This window comes from Cricetulus griseus, chromosome 9 (genome assembly GCF_003668045.3).
Source record: "Cricetulus griseus strain 17A/GY chromosome 9, alternate assembly CriGri-PICRH-1.0, whole genome shotgun sequence".
NCBI classification, from domain to species: Eukaryota; Metazoa; Chordata; class Mammalia; order Rodentia; family Cricetidae; genus Cricetulus; species Cricetulus griseus.
The window spans coordinates 8555360-8576665 of record NC_048602.1 but is presented as its reverse complement, the minus strand read 5'-3'; the positions used below and the strand labels follow the sequence as shown (position 1 = coordinate 8576665).

General features: G+C 54.2%; 2 protein-coding genes across 2 annotated transcripts in view; both read right to left on the bottom strand.

The window, feature by feature from the left end:
- Window positions 1-284: 284 nt before the first annotated feature.
- Shkbp1 (SH3KBP1 binding protein 1) lies at window positions 285-14524 on the bottom strand. Its single transcript, XM_027430437.2, has 18 exons — window positions 14383-14524; window positions 14065-14118; window positions 13883-13928; window positions 13711-13784; window positions 13047-13105; window positions 12724-12804; window positions 10884-11045; window positions 10169-10259; window positions 9883-10073; window positions 8916-9031; window positions 6705-6792; window positions 6499-6615; window positions 4719-4889; window positions 2809-2964; window positions 2291-2387; window positions 1140-1318; window positions 762-876; window positions 285-677 (listed from the first exon to the last, which is right to left on the bottom strand). Exons 1-18 carry the CDS (start codon window positions 14475-14477, stop codon window positions 446-448), a joined length of 2124 nt encoding a protein of 707 aa, XP_027286238.1. The 5' UTR covers window positions 14478-14524; the 3' UTR covers window positions 285-445.
- A 377-nt stretch (window positions 14525-14901) lies between these two features.
- Window positions 14902-21306, bottom strand: part of Sptbn4 (spectrin beta, non-erythrocytic 4) — an 82664-nt gene continuing 76259 nt past the window's right edge. Inside the window, exons 31-35 of the mRNA XM_027430438.2 lie at window positions 20667-20739; window positions 19804-20096; window positions 18093-18266; window positions 17912-17954; window positions 14902-16004 (exon numbers count right to left, since the gene is read on the bottom strand). Of these exons, the coding sequence (XP_027286239.1) occupies window positions 15846-16004; window positions 17912-17954; window positions 18093-18266; window positions 19804-20096; window positions 20667-20739 (742 nt within the window). The 3' untranslated portion in view covers window positions 14902-15845. The remainder of the gene's footprint in view (window positions 16005-17911; window positions 17955-18092; window positions 18267-19803; window positions 20097-20666; window positions 20740-21306) is intronic.

The window sequence follows — 21306 nt, the reverse complement described above, 5'->3', positions numbered from 1 at the left end:
CTCCCAAGGGAGTTAGCTAAGCCTGGCATTAATAATAAGTCTTGTGTGGTCATTTGGGGAGCCGCTTGCGGGACAGAGCTGATTGGTGGTCCGCCGAAAAGTCCACCAACAGAGGTCTGCCTGCCTCTGCCTGGCCAGTGCTGGGATTAAAGGCGTGCTCCACCATACCCATAGCAATGTCTCTGAGGTAAAAGCCTAGAACCTGATTGGTCCCTACGTCTCCATCTTTTCCTGGGGAGGCTCGCCCCCGCAAAAAAACAAACAAACAAACAAACAAGAATACAAAGTGTTGGCAGTGAGGATTTTATTAGGGAGGTGACTTTGGCTTTTAGGAAAGGAAGGCTAAGGGACCTCAGTGACTCCAAGGGGGCCCTGGCCCTGGCTCCAACAGGAAGGCCTGAGTCCCCCGGGGCCAGTCCATAAGAAGGCACTGCGGTGGTTAGGTTCAAAAGGAAGTTTCGTTAAGAGTGTTCTTGGGGGGTGTCAGGGGAGTCCCAAGACCTGTGGAGGGCCGCGGAGCCGGTGTCGGTGGCCGTCGGGGCTCTGGCACACCCCTCACCAGCTCCTGGCACCGATCCACGAAGCTTCCTGCCCCGCGCCGCCGGACCTCTGTCTGTGGTGGGCTGGGGCTCCCTCTGTGGCCGGACAGGGAGGTATTGCTGGAGGCTGAGTGGAGACTGAAAGGGAGGGAAAGTCGGTGTCCCCCCCTGTGTCACCATGCTGTTTTCCACAGTACAGAGGGAAAGTGGAGCCACAGCTACCTGGTAAGAGAGGTCCTGGGTGAGGGGCTAGGGAAAGTGCCCCGAGGGGAAGCCAGTGGAGCCAGTTCACACTGCTCCAGCTGGCCCATCAGCTCCTCTTCCGTCAGGCCACCTGCTGGGGATGTCAAAGAAACAGGGTCAGGGGTAAAATGGGGGGGGGGTGAGGAGGGGGCAGGTCACAGGCCAAGAGCAACCAAGGTAGGAGAGAAGAAAGCAATGCAGAAATGGATGGGCTGGGGTCAGAGGCAACGTAAGAAAGGGCTGGAGGACAAGAAAGGTCTAAAAGGGACAGCAAAGGGACCAGAGGGCAGGGGCCTGGGAAGAGAAACCCCGGGCAGGGTGGGGCCCGGGGCAGGATTGAAGCGGGGCAGGGAGTACCAGGGGTTTGGCCCAGGCCATCCATGGCAGTAGTCAGGTCCCACATGGCCAGGCTGCCATTGGCCTGGCCCGTGAGCAGGTAGCGTCGGGGCCTGGAGCCCAGCCGCCTTGAACCCTCACACTCCAGCACTGTGAAGGCGGTCGTGGGCGAGCCATCCACTGAGCGGACAGAACACACCCTGTGGGACGCAAGGGGACAGGAGTCATCAGCCTGGTCCCGCTACTCACAGTCTTCACCTCTGAGCGTTCAGGTCCTGTCCCTCCCACTGAGCGCCCGAATCCTTATCCAATCCCATCATGGTTTTGTGTGTTTTGAGACAGGGTCTCATGTAGCCCAGGCTGGCCTGCATCTCGCCAGGTAGTTGAGGTTGACTTTGAACTTCTGATCCTTCTGCCTCTACCTCCTGAGTGCTGGGGTTACAGGCATGTACAACGCCCTGTTTATTGGGCACTGGAGGGCAAACCCAAGGCTTCAGGCATGGTAGGCCCTCACTCTACCTACCCGGCTGCATCCCCAGCCCCTTTGATCTGGTTTCGATTCAGCCATCTCCGATATTGTGCCTTCCCCGCCCCCCCCACGCCACATTCATGTATTCCAGGGGGGCCACAGGAGCGATTATCTCATCAGTTGCTTCTGCCACCTCCCACGGGACTCCTGGCATCTTTCGTCCTGTCCCCCACTAGTCTCTTGGCCCAAAGTCATCCTTGGCTTTTGACCTCTTGTCCAGCCCCTTACAAGGACATAGCTTCCCATGCACTCAGAAAAAGGCCTGCGCTGCGCTACACAAGGACCAGGCCCATGACCCGGTGGCTCTTCCCAGACTTGGCACGGGCTCCGTTCTCAGCAGACACACCCTCTCCCTCCCTGACTTCTGTTCCTTCCTACTTAGCAACAACCCCCCCCCCCGCCTCCTTTTCAGGTCACCTGCTGTGGACTCCTAGAGATCCTGCACCTCATCCCACCCTGACACTCTGCCGGCACCCCCTTCCCACTCGAGTGCATGGGCCGTCGGTGGGTGTCAGTGGTCCAGCACAGTGACCTGGGCTATCTCAGTCTCACTCTCACACATGTAACCCAGAGGCCCACTCGCCCTGTAGCCTCTGCTCCATCAGGACCCCTCCCGGGCCTCCTCCCTGGTCCTAGCGCTCACCGCTGCCCCGTGGAGGAGAGGCGCACAAAGAGCTGGCTGGCATTGGGCACCACCTTCTGGATGAACACCTGCTGGTCATCCCGCTCACCGTAGGGACCTGGGGTGGGGGGGCAGGGAGGGGTAAGGGCCAGCCAGGGTCCACGGTGCCTCCATAGCCCGTGGCACTAGCCTTCCCCAGCTGCTGAGCCAACGCCCAGACAGACCTAGGTCCTGCTCCCAGGCTATTGCAGTTGGACAGAGGCAGACGGAACTAGGGGCTCCCAAGGATCCACAGCAATCGGGCCTGTCGGGAGATGGTCGGTGGGAACCAATGGCCCGAGAGTGGGGTTGGCTGGGAGTATGAGAGGCCAACAGCAGGGCAAGGGGAAGCAGGGCAGGGAGAATGAACAAGGGGCAGGGCGGCCGGAGGGCGACAGAGCAGCTAAACCAGCAGGCAGAGGTCTACGGGGGCGAGTGGGACCCCACATGGCTCGGGCAGGTCTGCGGGAAGGGGTCAAGGGCCAGGGACAAGCAGGCACCGATGTCGTTGCCAGCACTGCAGCCTCCGTGCCCGTCGGCGGACTCCAGCGCCAGGATCTTGAAGGACGCTAGCGGCGTGGAACCGGGCTGGGTGGAGATCATGCCTCGGAAGCGGGTCACGGACCACGTCCGGACATGGTTGTTGTCGGCACAGACTAAATAAAGAGCAGGGAGACAGCAGAAGGTCAGTTTGACCCTCCTGGTCCCCCAGGGTGAGAGAGAGCCCTTTTGGAGGTGTGAGGGCCCGGCTGCGATGTTTCCCTTCAGGAACTCTCTCTGCCGGAGTGCCAGCAGCCCACCAGATGCCCAGAGAAGCGGTTGGGGTCTGACCCCATGTTACCCTCTTCATCTTTGCACCTCGTCTCTTTCTTTTCTCAGCTCCCTGATGCTGTCCGCAGGTCACACTCGGCTAAAGCAAGGACCTCAACACCGGCCACGGCCCTCCCTATGCATTTATCTCCCACCCACTCTCCCCATTGGTTCCTTTGCACTGGTCCCCCTGACTGGGATGCCTGGCCTTCATTTCTGCTCTAAGGTCCTCAGACAGCCTTGCCCTGAATCAGCCCTCTTTTTGTTTGTTTGTTTGTTTCTGTGGCTTTGAGGCTGTCCTGGAACTAGCTCTTGTAGACCAGGCTGGTCTCGAGCTCACAGAGATCCACCTGCCTCTGCCTCCCGAGAGCTGGGATGAAAGGCGTGCGCCACCAACGCCTGGCTGAATCAGCCCTCTTGCATGACCCTCACACACTTGAAAAGGAAATGTGAACGGAGAGGTGAGGTGGTACACTCCTGTGAGCCTAGTGTTTGGAAGGCTGGATCCAAAGGATCCTAAATTTAAGGCTAGCCTGGGCTGTGTAGGGAGACCTTATCTCAGCCAAAACTCCAGCGGCTGGGTGATGGCTCACTTCGCAAAGTGCCATTTCAGAATGAGGGCCTGAACGTGGAGTCACGAGCTTGTCATCCCCACTCTGGAGAGGTGGCGATGGCCAGGTCCCTGGGGCTCTCCCACCAGCTACCCTAGCATATGGGCAATCTCCAGATCCCATAAGAGTCTTAAAAAACAGGATGGACAGGCTGGAGAGATAGGTCAGCAGTTAAGAGCACTGGATGCTCTTCCAGGGGAGCCAGGTTCAATTCCTAGCACCCACATGGCGGCTCACAGCTGTCTGTAACTCCAGGATCTGACACTCTCACACAGACATACATACATTCAGGGAAAACAACAATGTATATAAAATAAAAACACAGCAAAGCAGACAAACAAAAAACCCAAAATGAAGAGACAGCTAAGTGTTTTAGAGCATTTGCAGAGGAACTGAACTCAGTTCCCAGCACCCATGTTGAGTGCTGAACAACCACCTATAACCCCATCTCCAGGGACATTGACACCCTCTTCTACCTGCACTCACATACACATATTTTTAATATGTATTTATTTATTATGTGCACAGTGTTCGGCTTGCATGTATGCCTGTAGGCCAGAAGAAGGCACTAAATGTCATTACAGATGGTCGTGAGCCACCATGTGGTTGCTGGGAATCGAACTCAGGACCTTTGGAATAGCAGGCAGTGCTCTTAACCGCTGAGCCATCTCTCCAGCCCCACATATTTTTTAATTTATTTTTTTTTTTTTTGAGACAGGGTTTCTCTGTGTAGCCCTGACTGTCCTGGAACTCACTTTGTAGACGAGGCTGGCCTTAAACTGGAAGTGATTCTCCTGCCTCAGCCTACTGGGTGCTGGGATTATAGACCTGAGTCACTGTGCCCATTACAGTCCGTCCTCCGCTTCTGTGATTCCCACCTGGGGCCTCCTGTTAGCCCCAGCCTGGGAGAGCTGTCCCCACTGAAAGCACAGTCCTCCTGGCTCGCAGCTCCCTGCTCCCAAAGCTGTCCCTCCTGCAGGGGGACCCACCTGAGATGAGGTGTTTCTCTGACAGCATGATCTTGGTGACAGGGCTGCGGTGCACGCTGAAGGTCTGGAAGAGCTGGGGTCCCGAGCCCACGGTCTCGGGGTGCTGCACGATGACCCGCACAACCCCTGAGCTGGTGCCATAGGCAATCTCAATCCAGTTCCCACTGTCACCTTAGGAGAGGCCAACAACAAAGAAGGTCAGTCATGGAGACAGAGCCAGGGCAGAGAGGTCGAGAGAGGGAGGGAGGGAGGGAAGGAGGTGGGGGAGCGACGGGTGGGGGGGACAGAAGACAGAGAACACGGGACTAAGAAGAAACACAGGCGGGGCTGGAGAGAAGGCCCAGTGATTGAGAGCATTGGCTGCTGTTCTGGAAGACCCAGGTTCAATTCCCAGGGCCCACATGGCAGCTCACAGCCACCTGTAACTCCTGTTCCAGGAGATCTAATCCCTTATTTTGGTCCCTTTGGGTGCCAAGCATGAACACAACATACTTACATACGTGCGGCAAAACACTCATACACATAACCCAATAAATCTTTTAAAAAATTCCAGAAAGACACAAACAGAGAATAAGAAGAGAGTCCACCTCCCAGTGTCTCGGGGACTCCACGGACATTTCATTTTGAGAATCTTGAAACTTTTTTTTTTTTTTTTTTTTTGAGACAGAGTCTCACTAGGTAGCCCTGGCTGATCTAGAATTCGATATGTAAATCAGGCTGGCTTTGAACTCATGAACTCACAAAGATTCCCCCCTTAACCCTCCACCTCTGCCTCGCTGAGTGCTAGAGAGGTTCCCAGAAACAAAACAGCACTGTAAAAAACACAGGTGGGTAAAATACAGAATCAGCATTTTGTGCAGTGGCCACAGGCCACATAGGAACGTAGATATCAAATCTAGGAGACACAGAGATGAACCAAAGGGCCAGCCTGTGATCCCAGAAGTCTGGAGGCTCAAGCAGAAGGATGAGGTCTTCCTTAGTTAGAGGCTAGCCTGGGCTACAGAGAAAAATCCTGCCCTCCCCCAAAAGGGTGGAACTCCTTGAACTTGGATTTGTTTTGTTTCGGTTTGGTTTTTGGAGACAGGGTTTCTCTGTGTGTAGCCCTGGCTGTCCTAAAACTCACCCTGTAGACCAGGCTGACCTCAAACTCACTGAGATCTACCTGCCTCTGCCTCCTGATTGCTGGGATTAAAGGCGTGTACTACCAATGCCTGGCTCTTTTCCTTCTTTGGGGGGGACTTTGGGAGGATTCTTTTAATTAATTTGGGGGGGGGGTTCGAGACAGAGTTTCTCTGTGGCTTTGGAGGCTGTCCTGGAACTAGCTCTTGTAGACCAGGCTGGTCTGGAACTCACAGAGATCTGCCTGCCTCTGCCTCCCGAGTCCTGGGATGAAAGGCGTGCGCCACCACCGCCCGGCTTAATTAACTTTTTATTCATTTTTACATACCAAACACAGTTTCCCCCCTCCCCGAGCTTGCATTTGTCTACTATCTGGCATGTATCCACTCTCCTGGTTTTATGAATTATGCAAATGTCATGTCCTGATGGAAGATGGAGAAGACATAAAAATGAATTGACAGTGGCTTGTCACAGACAGGCCAGCAGCACCTAAGAGGGCTAAACAAAAACAAAGTGAAACCACATGCTGAGGGAAATGAAAACTAATGAGTCCCCTCCTGAGGAATCACACGAGACACGGCACACAGCAGGGCCACAGCTACAGACCAGTCTGGGGCTGTCCGGTGACAACAGCAGGGACAGAGGCTTCATCGTAGCTTACTGGTTTTGGGGGTGAGGTAGACGCTGAGTGCAGTGACCCCATCTTCTGCTGGGTCTCTGTAGAGCTCACTGACAAGGAGGTCGTTGTCCTTCATCCGAAGGGGAAATTTCTGTACATCTAGGTGGGCAGGCAGGGGTGGGGGGGATTTGTTGGAGGCTCCCGCTGCAGCCCACCCCTCAGACGGCAGGAGGAAGGACACTGCTCACCTACGTAATAGATGGAGCCATTGCTACAGCCCAGGAGGAGGAAGGAGCCAGCTGCATCGTAACTGGTGATAGGCTGGACCTCTTGGACCTGAGGCAGGAAAGAGGCAGTAGTGTGGGACGCTCCTGGCATCCCTGCCTTTCTCCCACAGTGCCCATTGCTGTGTGCCCAGCCTGGCCAGGCTACCCAAGCCTGCGCCTATCACTTCCAGCCTTGCCAGTTGCCATCTGTGTCTACCTCTAACATCACAGCTCTCCCCGTAACATCAGGCTCTCCCCGTAACATCAGGCTCTCCCTGTAACATCATGGCTCTCCCTGTAACATCACGGCTCTCCCTGTAATACCATGGCTCTCCCTGTAACATCACAGCTGTCCCTGTAACACCATGGCTCTCCCTGTAATATCATGGCTGTCCCTGTAACATCACAGCTGTCCCTGTAACGTTACAGTGCTCCCTGTAACTGACCTTTGCACCTTCCTCTGTATCTCAGACTGCCATTCATTCCTTGGCCCTCTTCTCTACTCTGTTTTTGATGAGTTTTTAAAAGTTATTTTCTAAGATCATGTGTGTGAGTATCTGTGTGTGTGTGCCCACAGAAGCCAGGGGTGTCAGAGCCCCTGGAGCTGGAGTCATAGGTAGCTGTGAGCCACCTGGTGGGGGTTGCTGGGAATGGAACAGGAGACCTCTGAACCATGCATGCTCTTAACTGTTGAACCGTCTCCCTGGCCCCATTTTTGTTGATTTTTGACCCAGCCACGTGTAGCTCAGGCTGGTGTTGATCCTGCTGAAAAGCTCAGGCTTCCATTGAAGCGCTGACCCTCCTGCCTCCATCTTCCATGTACTGGGACTGTATGGAGGCCAGTGCCACCATGCCTGGAAGTCTCTTAGACGTGTGTGTGTGTGTGTGTGTGTGTGTGTGTGTGTGTGTGTGTCTGTCTGTCTGTCTGTCTGTCTGTCTGTCTAGTATGTTTGTCTATCTAGTATCTTGTTTAGCACTAGCACTGAAGGTAGAACTTAGGGCCTCCTTCCTGCTAGCCAAGCACTCTACCACTAATCCACACCATCCCAGCCCCTCAATTGGGAATTCTAGGCAGGGGCTCTACCACTGAGCCACGCCCCCAGCCCCTCACTGGGGGATTCTAGGCAGGGGCTCCACCACTGAGCCACACCCCCAGCCCCTCACTGGGGGATTCTAGGCAGGGGCTCTACCACTGAGCCACGCCCCCAGCCCCTCACTGGGGGATTCTAGGCAGGGGCTCTACCACTGAGCCACGCCCCCAGCCCCTCACTGGGGGATTCTAGGCAGGGGCTCCACCACTGAGCCACGCCCCCAGCCCCTCACTGGGGGATTCTAGGCAAGTTCTCTACCTTGTTGTTAACAGCTCTGGCTGTTTTACTCTCTCTCTCTCTCTCTCTCTCTCTCTCTTTCTCTCTCTCTCTCTCTCTCTCCTCCCTTCCTCCCTCCCTCTCCTTTTGAAGTAGGCTGCCACTAAACTGCCCAGGCACTCACTCAGTAGCTCAGGCTGGCCTTGCATTTTATCCTCTAACCTCAGCCTCTTGAGTAGTTCAGGTTGCAGGCCTGCACCACCAGGCCCAATCTGGCTCGGTGGTTCTGACTTTCCTCCATTTCTTTAGCTTCTGTGCCCCTCACCTCCACTGGTTTTTCCTGTTTCTCTCTCTGTGTGTGCTTCTTTCTGCGCCTCTGCTCTCTCTCAATATACTTTTGTAAGAGAAACACAATACAGCTCCACGTTTTTCCTCCAGGTTTTGGACATGGCCTGGGCTGGGTAGAGCAATGAGCACCTGCATCTCCCTCTCCTGCTTCCTGCTTTCAACCCCATCTCTGCGTCTGCTCTCCAGTCCAGGGCTAGAAGAATACTGCCCCCTCCTTTCCGAACCCATCTACCCTTCATGCCGGTCCTTCAGCCACTCCTGGATGCTCCAAGACAGGGTTCTCTGTGGAGCCCTGGCTGTCCTGGAACTCGCTCTGTAGACCAGGCTGGCCTGGAACTCACATAGATTCCCCTGCCTCTGCCTCCCGAGTGCTGGGACTAAAGGCGTGCGCCACCACATCTGGTGTTCCATGGACTTTTTTTTTTATCTCACACCCACTATAGGGTTATCTCTCTAGGCAGTGTGAAATAGGAAGGAACTCGCGGGCCTACACAGTCTAGACATTGGGGAAGAGGGAGCCAGGGTGGCCCAAACTCACCTGCCAGTGCTTGGTCACAGCGTTCCACACTCCAATGCGCCCTGTGTGGCTTGTGGCAATGAGCTGATTCCCAACAAAGAACAAGGCCTCAACTGGTACTCCCAGGTGGAAGACACCTGCAGGTAGCAAGGAGAGATTGGAAGCCTACTGCAGGGGTGGGGGTGTGGCTAGAACCCCAGGGGCTATGGGTTGAATTGGAAAATGGAATCCCTGTCGCAAAGAGGATTCCAGGAATTACACAGCAGTGTTGATGGGTGTGGAGCTCTAAGGGGAGGGAGAATTCTAACATGTAGAGGTTTCCAAAAAAGGACAAACCCTCCTATTGAGGCAAAGGGCTATGACAGTAGAGGGCTGAATTTTGTTGTTATTGTTGAGTCGGGGGTCTCATGTAGCCCAGGCTAGCCTCTACCTTCTGTGTGCTGGATTACAGCTGTGTACCACCATATCTGGTGTTGGCATTAGATTCAGGATTACATGCATGACCCCCCTCCACTTTTCAGACACATAAATAAATAAATATAAAAATAAAATATAGCCAGGTGTTGGTGGTGCATGCCTTTAATCCCAGCATTTGGGAGGCAGAGGCAGGCGGATCTCTGTGAGTTCGAGACCAGCCTGGTCTCTAGAGTGAGTGCCAGGATAGGCTCCAAAGCTACACAGAGAAACCCTGTCTCGAAAAACCAAAAAATAAAATATAATCAGTGTGTTAACTGGGTATGGTGGCACTTGGGGTGGCTGTGGTCCAACATTCAGGAGTTGAGGGCAAGGCTTGAGCTACATGGTAAAACTGTATCTAAGGCAAAATGAAACATGTAAGATTATGAAGGTCTGGAACATTCTCTCACGAGGTAAAGGAGTAGGACATAGAATTCTTATTCTTCTCATATGGGTATCCAGTTCCATGGGTTGGGTTATTTGAACAGATTACAGAATTCTACAGGGTTCTAGAAAAGTCCAAAGGGCATACCTATCTCAGAGCCACCGCCTTGTGCCTGGAGAGCCCACAGAAGAATCTCGCCACCCGTGGCTGCAGCCACCATCTTGTCATGCTCACCCAGAGCGCCACCAAGCACCCGAGCTGTGAGAGCCAGGCGCTCGACAGGCCAGTCCAGGCGTGGGCTGGAAAATGCTAGCTGCCAGCCAGAAGCTTCCTTCAGCCTGTGACATTGGGGGAACATCAGCAATCCCCATCTCAGAGCCTCCGTATCTACAAGGGTCAGAGCCTCCCACAATCCCATCATCACCCTCAGCACCTGTAACAGACGAGAAAGTGGGTATAGGCCACAGCAATCCAGTTGTGGTGACCACAGACCAGTCGCACCATCCCTGGCTCCTCTGGTTGGCCTTGGGGGGTAAGACAGGAGACCAAAGCAGGGTCACAGGGGCCCAGTTGCTCTGACCTCCTAAAGGACAGAAATTTAAGCTATATCTGGTGGTGCAGGCAGGCCTTGTAATCTCAGGTACTTTGGTGGTTGAGACAGAAGGAACACAAGTTCCAGACCACTCTGGGCAAATTCCTGGGTCTCTGTCTCCAAACAGAAAGTAAAGAGAAGACTGGGCGCAGGGGAGTTGGTTCAGCATAGAAAAACAGTTCTGGCAGAAGCCAGACAGCCTGGGTTCAATCTCCAAAACCCACGTGGTACTTCTGACCTCCACAAGTGCACTGTGTTACGTATTCACACACGCATATATATGCTCACAATGATGATAATTAAAAATAATCAAACAAAGACAAGGGCTCGAAGAACCCACATGAAAGTTCATACTCGTAATTCTAGCACTCGGGAGGCTAAGGAAAGAGGGCTGGGATGGCTTTGAGCTCCAGGCCAGCCTGGGCCAGAGTGAAATCCTGTCTCAAAACATAAAAAAAAAAAAAAAAGAGAGAGAGAGAGAGAGGTTCTACAATGCCAGAGTGCATACTCTAGGCTCAGTCCCACGCACAACACACATGCACAAGCAAAAGCTTACCTGTTGGGGATGGAGGCGTTCTCTCATCCAACATTCGGCCCAGCAGCCCTGCATTACCCAAGTTGGGGGGCATGGTATTGCTCCGTCGAACAGGGGCTGGACGTCCCCCGACTTGCTGGGGCCCCACCAGGCTGTGCCGGTTTCTCCGTTTCACTGGGAATACTACAGTGAGGGGACCATCAGTCACCAGAATTATAATCATGGTGGCCGTCAGTCTATGAATACTTCCGCTACAACAGGCATGAATTCCCTGTGTAGGTCACAGTGCTCTGGCGAAGCTGTTCTGTGGTACCAAGTACAGCATCCAAGGACCCAGAAGCCTATTACTGAGAAAGACCCAGCTTGGTGCTGCTATGTGGGATATTAATGCCTTTTCATTACTGGGTAATTTCAGCCAGGCCAGCAGGCAGGTCTGTAGTCGCAATCTACTTGGAAATCTGGAGCTGGGGAGATTGTAAATTCAAGGCCAGCCTGGGCAACGTGTCGAGGCCCAACAACGAAACAGTAGAGGGGTAGTAAGATGCCTCCGTAGGTAAAGGTGCTTGCTACCAAACCTAACGGTATCGACTCTGATCCTGGGCCCCAAGTGGTGGAAGGAGAGAAACGATTCCTACGAGTTGTCCTCTCTCCACACACAATTCTCTCCCCCATGTGCCCCAGTAAACAAATACATGTAACAACTATTATTTTAAAGTAAGAATAGATGGGGTGTAGATTAGCAGTGGAGTTTGTCCCAGACTTTACCAGGGAAGGGCTGTGGGCCTGAGTCAGAAGTAGAACACTCGCCTAGAATTCCCCAGTCAAGGTTTGGGAGTGTGGCTCTGTGCAATGGCATCTGCTGAGCACACACAACACCCTGGGTGCCAACTCCAGTGCTACAGCAAACACATAATAAAATAATGAAACTAACTACAGGGGCGACAGAGAGGGCTTGTGGGTAAACTACTAGCTATACCCCTGGAGCTAGGAAGGCGAACCAAGATGAATCCTCATACTTTGCTGGCAAGCCAGCCCAGCCAGGTGGTGAATTCCAGGTTCACTGGGACAGCATCTCAATAATAATAATAGCTATTATTATTTATTATTATAGAATAAATTAAAATTTCGGTTATCTTCCCTCCTAATAAGGGGAACCCTCTTCCTTGGGAGACGGAGCATTGTTCTGGCTTTTTGTTGTGGTGTTTATTTTGAAACATGGTCTCCTAGTGTAGCCCTGACTATCCTGGAACTGGATACATAAAGCAAGTTGTTTTCCAACTCACAGAGATATCCCCCTGCCTCATCCCCCTGAGCTGGGGTTAAAGGCATGTGCTGCCACGCCCAGCTGTCTATTCGGGATTTATTTTCATGTTCCTAGTGTATTTGTGGTATAAAGTTAGCATGATGATGCTATTCTTTTTTTTTTTTAAGATTTTATTTATTTAATATGTATACAACATTCTGCTTCCATGTCTATCAGCACACCAGAAGAGGGCACCAGATCTCATAACGGATGGCTGTGAGCCACCATGTGGTTGCTGGGAATTGAACTCAGGACCTCTGGAAGGGCAGTCAGTGCTCTTAACCTCTGAGCCATCTCCCCAGCCCCATGAGGATGCTATTCTTTACATGTTTGTCTTTTTATTTCATGTTTCCTTTCTGAAAAAACTCAAACTACACCTCCCATCATGCTCATGGAAAATGCTGTTTCCTAGTTCCTTTCCAAACACGCTGATAAAGAACTACAACTCCCAGTGGAGCTCAGGGCTCCAAATGCAGGTACCTACGAGTTTGTAGCTTTGTGGGAAATGTAGTCTTTAACCCAATCTTCCCCTCCCCAGCGTCTACTGGGAGTGCCCACCTGGAGGAGGTAGATAGCCATTGAAGAGGACATTTCCGCAGGAGGATCGATCCAGCTCTTCCCTTACCTGCAGGCGGCGAACTGCAAAGGAAGGACTCCAAACTTGGTCTTGAGGGATTCTAAGGCAGACCCACGTCCGTCTCCCCATTTGTTTTCCCACAGAACTGCCGACTCCTTCAGAGCCAGACCCACACCGAATGCTCTTAGCTCTAACCCAAACGTCTTTCTGACCGGGGGAGTCAAATCGATAAAGAATGTTTGGGAAATAACTGAGGGCGCTGACTGATGGGAGTCGGGAGGGACACTCGGAGACTTCTACTTACCCAGTGGAGTGAGCCCATAGAATTGGGCTTCATGGAGGAGGCTGGACCCGTGGATACCCCTGGGTAAACAGAAGAGACTCGGGGGTAAAAGTCTGGGGGGTAGGGGTGAGCAGCACGTTCTGAGGGTTCTGAAACGGCGCTCGTTTTGACAGGCTTAAGATTTTAGAGAGTTTGAGTGGCGGTGCACACCCGACACCCCAGAAACTCTGAAGGAGAGGTAACAGGAGCAAAGCAAGTTTGAGGCCAGCCTGGCAACCAGGGCTACAGAGCAAGGCCTCATCTCAAACAAACAAGCAAACAAATACATAAATACTGTTTTTAAAAATCTAGGGAACGAGCCGGGCGGTGGTGGCGCACGCCTTTAATCCCAGCACTCGGGAGGCAGAGGCGGGAAGATCTCTGTGTGTTCGAGACCAGCCTGGTCTACAAGAGCTAGTTCCAGGACAGGCTCCAAAGCCACAGAGAAACCCTGTCTCGAGAAAACAAAAAAACAAAAAACCAGGGAACAAAGATGAGCGGTACAAATGTGTGCATATATTTGGAGAGGGGGTGGCTGTATAACGTGACCAAGACTGAATAACTCTAAAAGAAATGGAACAAAGGAACATCCGGGGAAGGAGACTTTCACGCTTGGGAGAACTCACCCCCCTTACCCTTCACCAACCTGGGGTCTAACTCTTTGGTGCGCAGGAAGTTGAGGATGGGGGCAAAGACGGTGGGGTCCCTGTCGATGAAGATCTGCAGGGGGTGGGGAGGGCCTGGTCAGGACCGGGAGGAAAGAGGGGGTCCTGACCCCCTCCCAAAGGCCGTCCCGCTTTTGACTTTGCCCCACTCACAGCTCCGGTCTCGTCTTTCAGAGTTGAGATGCGTCCGCTCAGAAGGCTGCACACAGCAGAGGGGAAGCCGAGGGGATGTCGTGGGCCGAGTTGCAGAGGTGAGTAAGGGTGGAAACCGGTCTCCCCACGCCCTCTCCTCCCGCCCCCTCCCACCCTCGCCCCAAACCGGCTCTCCTCATCACCTGGAGAAGAAGGAGTCCGGGATCCAGGTGAGCGTCTGCCGAGAGGTGCTGAACCTGGGCGGCGGGGCGAGGAGGAGACAGGCGACGGGGAGGTGAGGACGGCTGCCTCCTCCCGCCTGATCCACGCACCGAACCTTCCCTCCTTGGCCATTTTTCTTTCTTTCTTTTTTTTTTTTTTTTTTAACTCAAGCGCCAAGCCTCCATCCCGGGGCGGAGCAAGCCTTGATGGACAGGGATTAGCACCCCCACTCCCCGAAGAGGCGTGCACCCCCGCCCCAGTCCCGTAGGATGGGGCCTCGGGGGCTCCCCCAGACTCACCGCTTGCCCCCCACGTTCAGATGAATGACTTCCCCGGGGGCTCCCCGACTCGGGACCCCCCCCTCCTCCGCTGCGGAGGTCGCGGCAGCAGCCATGGCCCCCCGGGCGAGCCTGCCGGTCTGCACCCACTTCCGGGTGCGCGCAGACCCCGCCCCCGGCGCTCGCTTATTGGTCTAGAGACTCCGGGGTTCTCCGACGATTGGACCGAGCGCTCGCTCGTGGGAAATTACGTTCTCTGACTCTTTAAAGCCCGGGCGGTCTTTCCTGGCCGGGACGGGACGGGACGGGACGGGACGGGACGGGACGGGACGGGACGGGACGGGACGCGACGTGACGCGCATAACTCTCCCCTCCTGTGTCTCGACTTCTCTTTTCTAGGTGTGCAGATCTTGAGATGAGCCTGCTGCACCGCTGCTGGGTGAGTCGGTAGAGTCTAGCACGCCGTCTTGGCAGCCTGGTCCCCACCCCTGCCCGCCCCACCCTCCAATCCTGTCTCACACGAGCAAAGAAACCAGCGTAGACCGTCAAAGCCAAAGGGGTTTATTATAGGTACATACAGTGTGCGCCTGCCACACCGCCCCGCACCCCTGGCCCTGGCCCTGGCGTCGTCTCCGGGCAGCCACTGGGGCTGCCTGTAACCCTGATCCCTCCACTCCCAGGGAGGTGCTCCCGCCAGAAGCATGCGGGGGGGAGGGCTTCCCCACCCCCTCCCCTCGGGAAGTGGCATTTACAGCTGGACGGGGGGTGGGGGTGGGGGGAGAGGAAGACAGTTTTGAACTCTGAATCCCCCTCCTATTAAAAGCCTTCGCGGATGCGGGGCGGGGAGGAGGGAAGGAGGTTGGGGGGGGGAGGTCTACGTTTTTGCAAAAATAAACTAAGTCGGGAATTAACCGCATGGCTCTGAGATGGCGGGGTGCAGGGGCCAAGGGCCCCTTCGCTCCCTCTTCCCAGACAGATCAAGGCAGCATTGGAAGTGAGGTAAAGGCAGGGAGGGGATGTGTCCCCTCCCCACCCCCTAGCACCCTGGATGGTCCAGGGGACCTCACCAGCGCCCCCGTGTCCATCCTTAGGGAGGAGAGGAGGCCAACGAATACCACCACCTCCCAGGTCCCTCGCCACTCCAGCTTCTTGGGGCAGGATCTGACGATGGGGCAGGGGGCTTGGCTCAACTGGCTCCCTGCCCGTTCCCACCAAGCTCAGTTATTGCATAAAAAGAATGGAGCCCCAGCACCTGGGGTGGGGTTGGCGAGCGGGAAGGGACCGAGATATGGCTATAGGGACAGCATTCCCCCACCACCATTTCTTGGAGTGCAGGAGAATTCCCTTCCATTCTAGGGCCCACCGTGACACGTCCGCCTTGGTCGTTCCTGCCCTTGCGGATGAGAAGGTGTCTTTTGTGTCCACAGTGCGGAGAGGAGGGGCAAGGAGACTTGTCAGACTCCAAGGGGGGAGGGTACCTGGAGTCACTTCCGGCGCCCGCTGGCCCTACGCTCCCCGCCCTCGCGCTTGGGGTTGCCCTCATCCGTGGATGATGTGGTAGGTAGCGTCTGGCTCCAGCGGGCCATCTCGGCGTGTTCTGCTACTGAGCTAGCCACAGCCTCCAGCCAGCCATTCATCTCCTCCTGGCGGAAGAAGCAGGACAGGTCTGTATTTGGAGGAGGATCTCAACCACACTTCCCTCCCCTAGCTTAGGCTTCTTCTGTGATCGGGTAATAATACCGACAGGGAGGCTCTTCTGTGGATTTATTCACTTAAACAGAGCCAGTAGCATCATCTATAAAACGCCCTCCCCCCCCACACACGAAGATGAGCAATCCAGACGCAGAGAAGCCTGCAGAGCCCTGACGTTTACCAGGCCCTGTACCAACTTATTTCGCTTTTTACAAAAGCTCTGAGATAAATTATTCGGGGGGCCAGAAAGAGAGCTCAGCGGGTAAAGGTACACTGGAGCCCCATGAAGTGTTTGATCACCAGGACCCACGCCGACTCCTCTGCCTCCACACGGGAGGCACAGAACACGCACCCACACATACTCATGAATACACACACACAAAAATAAAATGTAACGGAGCAGGGTGGTGGGGCACCCCTTTAATGCCAGCAATGGGAGGCAGAGGTAGGAGGATCTATAGAGAGAGAGTGCCAGGTCTACATAGAGAAACATAGTTTGTGTGATGTCTGAGAATGTATTGTGTGTGGGGGGAAGGGCTGCGCACATGTGGGGAGGCCAGAACAGGATCCAAGTGTCCTGTTCTGTCACCCCCAGCCTAATTCTCTCCAAACAGGGTCTCCTGGAGAACCTGGAGCTGGGCTCACCAGCAAGGACCTGTGAATCTCCAGTCTTTCTTTGCCCCCTACAGTTATGGGGTTGTCCATGGGCAGCCATGCCTGGCTTTATTTATTTATTTATTTATTTATTTATTTATTTATTTAATGTGAATGCTGGCATCCAAATCACGTCCTCAGGCTTGGACAGCAACTTTCTCCGCCCCCCCACCCCCACCCCAGCCATTTCTCTAGCTCCTATCAGGGGATATTCGTGATAAATCACATCACCTCTCTTTAGTTCAAACAACTGTGATCCTCCCCACCCCACCCCACCCCAGTGCACTCAGGATAAAAATCCTCCCCTGGATGCCCCCCCCAATACCAAGAGATCCAGCCCCTGGGACTCTTTCTGGGGCCATTTACCTCACCTCAACTGCCCTCCTGCAGTTGGCTGTCAAAAGCCTTTGCAATTCTGCCTCTTGGGTTATCTCTATGGGGATCATACATTTTCCCTTTTGTTCAGGCAGGGTACCCCAGGCTGGCCTCAAACTCACTCTGTAGCCCAGGATTGGTGCTCTTGCTTCCACTTCCCATATGCCGAGATTATAGAAGATAACCATAGTCAGCCTTCATCACTCCCTTTTTGTGTGTGTGTGTGTGGGGGGAGGGGTCCAAGATAGGGTTTCTCTGTGTATCCCTAGCTGTCCTGGAACTCGCTCTGTAGACCAGGCTGGCCTCAGACTCACAGAGATCCACCTGCCTCGGCTTCCTGAGTGCTGGGACTACAGGTGCTCATCCCTATCACCTGGGCTTTTTGTGTTTTTTTTAATTGTTGGTATGAATATATGCCATGTGTGTATGGGTGTCCTTGGAGGCCAGAAGTGGGTGTTAGATCCCCTGGAGCTGTAGTTACAGGGAGTTGTGAGCTGCATGGTGTTGAGAACATGGGTGTGGAGAACAAAACGAGTCCTCTGGAATAGTAGGGACTGCTCTTAACCACTGGGCCGCCTGTAGAGGAGCCTTGGTGACTCCCCTTTTAAACTTACACCTACCATCTTTCTGGCCTCCTGAGTGGCCATGACAAAGAAGGACATTCCTTCCATCACCCCTGTCCCAGTAAGCTCCTCTGGCCTCCCAGTGCAGCTCTGATAGGTCTGGCCTGTGTGGTTCCTTCTATAGCCCCAATACTTTGGATCAGGAACCAGCCAGGAAACTCTACCAGTTAGAGATCAACCTATTGGGTGAAGGGACCAGCTCTTACCTCATCTTTAGCCTGGAGCAAGAACTCGCTGCCATCATGGGTCCTACAAGAGACACAGGACTTCAGGAATCTTGAGGGGCCCAAGCCCTGTCCCCATTATCCTTTAATGAAGCCAAGACCCCCCTGGGGAAATAAAGCACAGCGGAGACCCCCCACCCTTCTGCCCATGGGAGGTACTCACTGCAGCTTGAAAACATGCTTCTTTTTCTTGTAGTCACTAGCCACCTCGCTGGTGGCTTTGTGCAGGCTGAGTGGTAGTTCCCCACCATGGGTGCCCCCTGATGCTGGGCCTTTGGAGTCCTTGTAGAAGCCTAGCTCCCCCTTGCTGAGCACACAGTACAGGCTCACCCACGACCTGGGGGTGATGAGATGGTGGTTACGGCGGAGCTGCAAATTCTGCTTGGGGCCTCTACACCATTGCCATCATAGGGTTTATGTTGGGTCTCACTACCTCCGGCCCTTTGTCCTAGCTACTTAGGCCAGGCTTTTCTTCTCCAAGGCAGTTCCTGTTCTGGGAGGTTGTGTCTAGGGCTCCCAGAACCAAGAGTTTGCCCAGGCTGGCCCCTACTGGGCTAACCCTTCCTTGTCTCATTTCATATTGACTTTCCTAAATACAAGGCACAAGCTGTTAGCATAGTGATAGAGCTGGCAGTAGGTAGAGCCCTTGCCTAGAATCCCCTAGCATGGAGCTGGTGGTATGTCTCGGTGGTAGAATATAAGGCCATGGTTTTGATCCCCAGTCCTGAAAAAACAATAAACTGATCCCTTTACAAGCCCTTACTTCATTCACTGGTCTCGTTTTCCCCATGCATCACCTTCAAAAACCCCTGTTTCATTCATTAGTTCTCATTTTCCCCCCTCCACCAAGTTCCTTCAAGGAAGATTTACTCCTGTATAGTTTGAAACAACAAGATCCAGTCTCCCCACCCAGCCGAAGTCCCAGTCTAAGAAGAATGCCCCGACAGGACTATAGCATCCAACAGGTGTCCTGTTCACTCCCACCTTGGTCTAGGTGTGTGGGAGAAAAACTAGCTACAGTCAGCCCCAGCCAAGTCTGAGCCTTCCCTGTTAACTTTGTGTCTTGGGTCTAGATCTCACTGTACCCTTTGGGCTTTATCTGTCCCACATTGGGCATCTCAGTTGGACAAAAAAAAAAAAAAATTGGACAAGTACAAGCGGGACTCACTCCAAAAGTAAACACACACACACACACACACACACACACACACACACAAATGGATTAGGAACTGGGAAGCTGGCTCAGAGAACAAGGCTCTTGCAGACGAGCCTGACAACTTGAGTTTGATCCCAAGGGCTCACATGGTGGAAGGAGAGAACCAAGTCCCACTAGCCATCCTCTGACCTTCACAAAAACTTCCATCCCAACACAAATAAATACATGTGATTTAGAGAACTTAAGAAAAAGCCGCTCATCTGGAAAACTGAGATAGCTTCCAACACTCCACTAGGTCCTCAGTTGAGGTTCTGTTCCTTTTCAGACCCTCGTTGGAAATTTCACGAGTGGAGATTGTGAGGTTGGGGGGGGGGGGGAGACCCATCCCGTCCAATGATTGAAGCGCCAATCCACTGGAATGATCCAGATGAGACTCGACCTCCAGTTTGCTCCTTAGCTATAGTCAACCACTGGGGGTGGTCGCTGGTACTGAACCCCAATCTACTCACGCTAGGGGCCCTTTCTGTCACCGTCCCATCCCGCTCTGTCCTTCTTAGCCATTGGACTCTCTGAGCTTCGACCACGCCCCCCCTCCCCAGCCCGGGTTGGAGTCTTTGAACCTGAGTCCCGCCCCCCTGCCCCTCCCGCCCCGCTTACTCATTCATGAAACACCCGGAGCGGGAAGCCCAGCCGCGCAAAGCCCCGCCCACGCGCTCACCGGTTGGACGACTTGCGGTTGGCGTCGAGCTCGCGCTTGCGCAGCAGGAAGCCCTCGTGCTGCACGGTGTGAGCGGGCGGAGGCGGAGGCGCGGGGGCGGAGCCTCCCTGGGCAGGGGCGGAGCGCGAGCGCCGGCTTCCCCCGCCCTCACCACCCTCTCGAGGCCGTGGCCGCCGGCGAGGCTTGGGCCGGTCCCGGGCCCGCGGCCGATCGGGCCGAGGTGTCCGCTCGGGCGGCTCAAGCCCGTTGGGCAGGCGACCGGGGGGAAGCTCACGAGGCTGTGGCAGCGCCGGCTGTGTGAATGAAGGGGGGGGGGGAGAGGGCTACTGTGCATGATGACTGGGGGAGCATCCTGTCTCTGGGAGCCCCAGGGCCTTGGGTGGGCTCCCATCCTTCTGCAGGGCCGCCTGTCTTGGAGGGGAGCACGAGAAGACCCTCAAGCCTGGGGGGGGGGACCCCTGAGGTCCGGGGAATGGGTCATTCGATTTTAGGCTTTGGAATTCTGGAAGCTGGGAGGTGGGGACAGAGTCTGAGGAGGTGGACAGTATATAGCATTTCTGTGTGAGCAATCTTGGGGTGGTTTCTTGTGTGGCTAATGAGGAAATTGGGGGACCCCACAAGGCTGGAGGAATAGGGGGTCTAAAATAGATGGGGGCAGAGTTTAGAGTCTACTGTGTGTGATGGGGTGGGGTGGGGTTGGAATAAGGCCCCTGGGTCTGTGGCTCCATCTTTGTAAAGGAGAATATGGGGCCTCAGATGACTGCAAGGTCCAGGAAGGAGGATGGGCCTGGGTAATGGTTGCCTCCGAGATCCTGGCCACTAAAAGGGTTTCTGCCCCCACCCATCCCTGTGGCTCAACTTACCACCCCAGCAGGGAGCCCAGGGCCTGACTCTTTCTCCTGCAGCTGCTCCACAATGTCAGCTAGGGTGGCCTTCCTGGAGAACAAGGGCAGAAGACCCAAATGAGATGCAGGACCTTTTGCGATGGCCCTGCCTGGCTGGACAGAGGGGCCTCCATAGCAGGCCCCTGCCCACAACTCAGCGGTCTCACATATGTGGTACCTTGCACACCACGGGTGTTCCAGACACAGTGCCTCGAAGTACAACAAAGCCCTCCAAGTTTGCTTTTTTTTTTTTGACTTTTAAAAATATTTTTATTTTTAATTTTTGCAGGTTTATTTATGTGTGGGTGTGTTGCCTGCACATGTGTATGTGTACTGTGTGGGTGCCTGCTGCCCTCAGGGGGCAGAATTTTATTTTTTGGGTTTTTTTAGGTCAAGGTTTGACCTCTGGCCTCCCTAAGGATAACCTGGAACTCCTGCTGCTATCTCCCAAGTGATAGGAGTACAGGCAAGGGTCACCACACTTAAATTACTTGTTTGTTTTAGAGACAGAATCTGAAATGGAGCCCTGGTGCTCAGTATGTATGGCAGGGTGACTGGGCTGGGACTCAGTCCTTCATACCTATGGGCTGGGGTCACACACGGAGCGCCACACCCTGCT